General features: G+C 40.5%; 1 protein-coding gene across 1 annotated transcript; it reads right to left on the reverse strand.

Moving 5' to 3' along the window:
• Window positions 1-1,847: 1,847 nt before the first annotated feature.
• On the reverse strand, window positions 1,848-2,786 carry LOC104986611 (olfactory receptor 9G4). The gene has a single exon (XM_010837262.1). It carries the CDS (start codon window positions 2,784-2,786, stop codon window positions 1,848-1,850), a length of 939 nt encoding a protein of 312 aa, XP_010835564.1.
• Window positions 2,787-3,453: the final 667 nt, after the last annotated feature.

A 3,453-nucleotide genomic window follows, 5' to 3' on the forward strand; every position in this document is an offset into this window, starting at 1 on the left:
GAGAGTTGGACTGTGAAGAAGGCTGAGCGCTGAAGAATTGATGCTTTTGAACTGTGGTGTTGGAGAAGACTCTTGAAAGTCCCTTGGACTGCAAGGAGATCCAACCAGTCCATCCTAGAGGAGATCAGTCCTGGGTATTCATTAGAAGGAATGATGCTAAAGCTGAAACTCCAGTACTTTGGCCACCTCATGTGAAGAGTTAACTCATTGGAAAAGACTCTGATGCTGGGAGGGATTGGGGGCAGGAGGAAAGGTTCACGACAGAGGATGAGATGACTGGATGTTATCAGTGACTCGATGGACATGAGTCTGAGTGAACTCTGGGAGTTGGTGATGGACAGGGAGGCCTGTCTTGCTGTGATTCATGGGGTTGCAAAGATTTGGACACGATTGAGCGACTGAACTGGACTGAACTGATAGAGCTTCTCCCTCTTTGGCTGCAAAGAGTATAATCAATCTGATTTTGGTATTGATCATATGGTGATGTCCATGTGTAGAGTCTTCTCTTGTGTTGTTGAAAGAGGGTGTTTGCTATGATCAGTGCGTTCTCTTGGCAAAACTCTATTAGCTTTTGCTCTGCTTCATTCTGTACTCCAAGGCGAAATTTGCTTGTTACTCTAGGTATTTCTTGACTTCCTACTTTTGCATTCCATTCCCCGACAATGAAAAGGACATCTTTTTGGGGTGTTAGTTCTAGAACATATTCTAGGTCTTCATAGAACCATTCAACTTCAGCTTCTTGAGCATTACTGGTCAGGGTATAGACTTGGATTACTGTGATACTGAATGGTTTGCCCTGGAAACAAACAGAGATCATTCTGTCACTTTTGAAATTGAATCCAAGTACTGCATTTCAGGCTCTTTTGTTGACTATGATGGTTACTCCATTTCTTCTAAGGGATTCTTGCCCACAGTAGTAGATAATGGTCATCTGAGTTAAGTTCACCCATTCCAGTCCATTTTAGTTCGCTGATTCTTAAAATGTCAATGTTCACTTTTGTCATCTCCTGTTTAACCACTTCCAATTTGCCTTGATTCATGGACCTAGCATTTCGTCTACATCAATTTAATACTTTGCCAAATATTTGACCCTATATTAAATTAATGTAGAATACATCAATTTTACAAAGACAAAAATTTACAATGATATTTTCTATGTACCCATTTAGAGCTCTTGAATAAATATGGTGGAGTTACTTCCTAAAAATAAACATGTATAAAATCTTGAGTCAATTTCCAAAAATTCAGCCACTCCAAATATTTTCCCCACAGAATGAAGCTTGTGCACTAAAATTCAAAATCAAACTTTATACAAAAATCCATCAAATTCCTTTATGTCTCTAAGACCTTCCAAAGATAGTCAGGCAGATAAATGTTACGGAAAATATAGTATTGCTAAGACGCATAGTAAGTTCCCATCGTGGCTCAGTGGTAAAGAATCCACTTGCAGTTTAGGAGATGCGGGTCTGATGCCTGGGTCAGGAAGATGCCCTGCAGAAAGAAATGGCAAACCACTCTAACATTCTTGTCTGGAGAAACCCAAGGACAAAGGGGCCTGGCAGGCTACAGTTCGTGGAGTTGCAACACTCCAGCATGACTAAGCAACTAAACCACAACTACAGAATCAAGCATACTACAGTATCTTAAAACATCAAACAAACTAATATCGTATGTTTAAAATAGTTAACAATAAAAGAAGTAATAAAAAACAACATGGTTTAATCAGTGTTTCTTCTTTTAAGTACAACATGCTGCATTTACTTGAAATATGGTAATGTTTACAAACATGTTAATAAGCCAATAGCCTAGAAAATGCAATGAGAACATTCTGCAAAAACAGGTCACCATCATCTCTGAGGTCTTATGGTCTTTGCTGCTTTCCAGAAGGCCTCTTTGACATCTTTGTTTCTCAGGCTATAGATGAGAGGGTTGAGCAGTGGATTGACCACAGTGTAGAACAGGGCAGCCACTTTGTCTCTCTTCAGGGAGTAGGTGGAGCTCGGCCTTGAGTACATGAAAAGCAAGGATCCATAGAAGAGCATGACCGAGACCAGGTGTGAGGCACAGGTGGAGAAAGCTTTGTGCCTTCCTGAAGCCGTGCGGATCCGCAGAATAGCGAGAAGGATGTGGAAATAGGAAATGATGATGACAAGAATGCTCGAGAGGACCGTGAAACCCACAAGACCCAGGAGGACCTGCTCATAGACCTTGGTGTCTGTACATGACATCTTCACCAGTGGTGGTGCATCACAGAAAAAGTGGTCAATGATATTTTTGCCACAGAAACTCAGGCGAAAAGTGTTGGCAGTATGGGCTATGGCATTCGAGAAGCCTCCTATATAGGAGCCAGCAACAAGTCTGGAACAGACAGAATGAGACATAGAACTTGAATAAAGTAGCGGGTTACAGATTGCCATGTGGCGGTCATATGCCATGGCTGCTAGGAGATAGCACTCAGTGTAGGCTACAGCACAAGAAAAGAATAGCTGGGCTCCACATTCAGCCAAGGAAAAGTGCTTGTCTTCTGAGATACAAGTAGCCAGGATTCTGGGAGTGTACACCGAGGTGTACCAGAAATCCAAGAAAGACAGATTGCCAATGAAAAAATACATAGGTGTGTGCAGGTGGGAATCAATATGAATTAAGATAACCAGGGTCATGTTCCCTGACAAGGTTACCAAATAGACAGTCAGAAATACTCCAAATAGTATTAGTTGCCATTGGGGGTCTGTTGAGAGACCCAGTAAGATGAATTCAGTCAGGATGGTGCGATTTCCAACATCCATGTCCACTAGGAGAAAGATTGATAAGATAATGAGAAAAAAATTGCTGATTTTTCTTTTGGAATAAAGAAGTAAAGGTATCAATAAACTCAACAACTGCTAGGAGGCATATTAATCCCTTACAATGTCGGTAAAATACCGCATCTTCAGTCTGTCACTTGGGAAGACCACTAGAATTGGGGAAAATAGCTGATTTTAGAATTACGGCTTTCACTTGCTATTTGCTTGATGCAGGGTGAGTATCTGAGTCTCATCAAATGAATGAACAAAATGAGGACACTGACAGGTTGGCTGATTGAGTTAAGCAGATACAAAGGAAAATATCAGCCAAACATCTGGTACATGATGAGTGGTCAAAATTTTGAGTATTCTGCATGTATTATTAAGAATCTATGTGTCTAGCATGATGCTGATAGTTCAACAAATATCAATACACTGTACTGCTCCTGTCACTATTAGCACACATATAAATACACACACACACACACACACACACACATACACACACACATTTCACTTTGTTTGGACAGAGCCCTAAATCCTATACTTAACCCACTTAATACTTTCCACAGTTTTTAAAGATATTATTATAATCTTGATGTAGTTTAAGAGATGTTTCCAAGGACCTAGAACTGATCAACAGCAGAGATAGTAGTTGAACCTAGAATTT

Source organism: Bison bison, unplaced genomic scaffold, assembly GCF_000754665.1.
Source record: "Bison bison bison isolate TAMUID 2011002044 unplaced genomic scaffold, Bison_UMD1.0 scf7180017845797, whole genome shotgun sequence".
Lineage (NCBI taxonomy): Eukaryota > Metazoa > Chordata > Mammalia > Artiodactyla > Bovidae > Bison > Bison bison.

Excerpts from the sequence above, each read along its gene's own strand:
- LOC104986611 (XM_010837262.1), bottom strand. The coding sequence starts at position 2,786 with ATGGATGTTGGAAATCGCACCATCCTGACTGAATTCATCTTACTGGGT.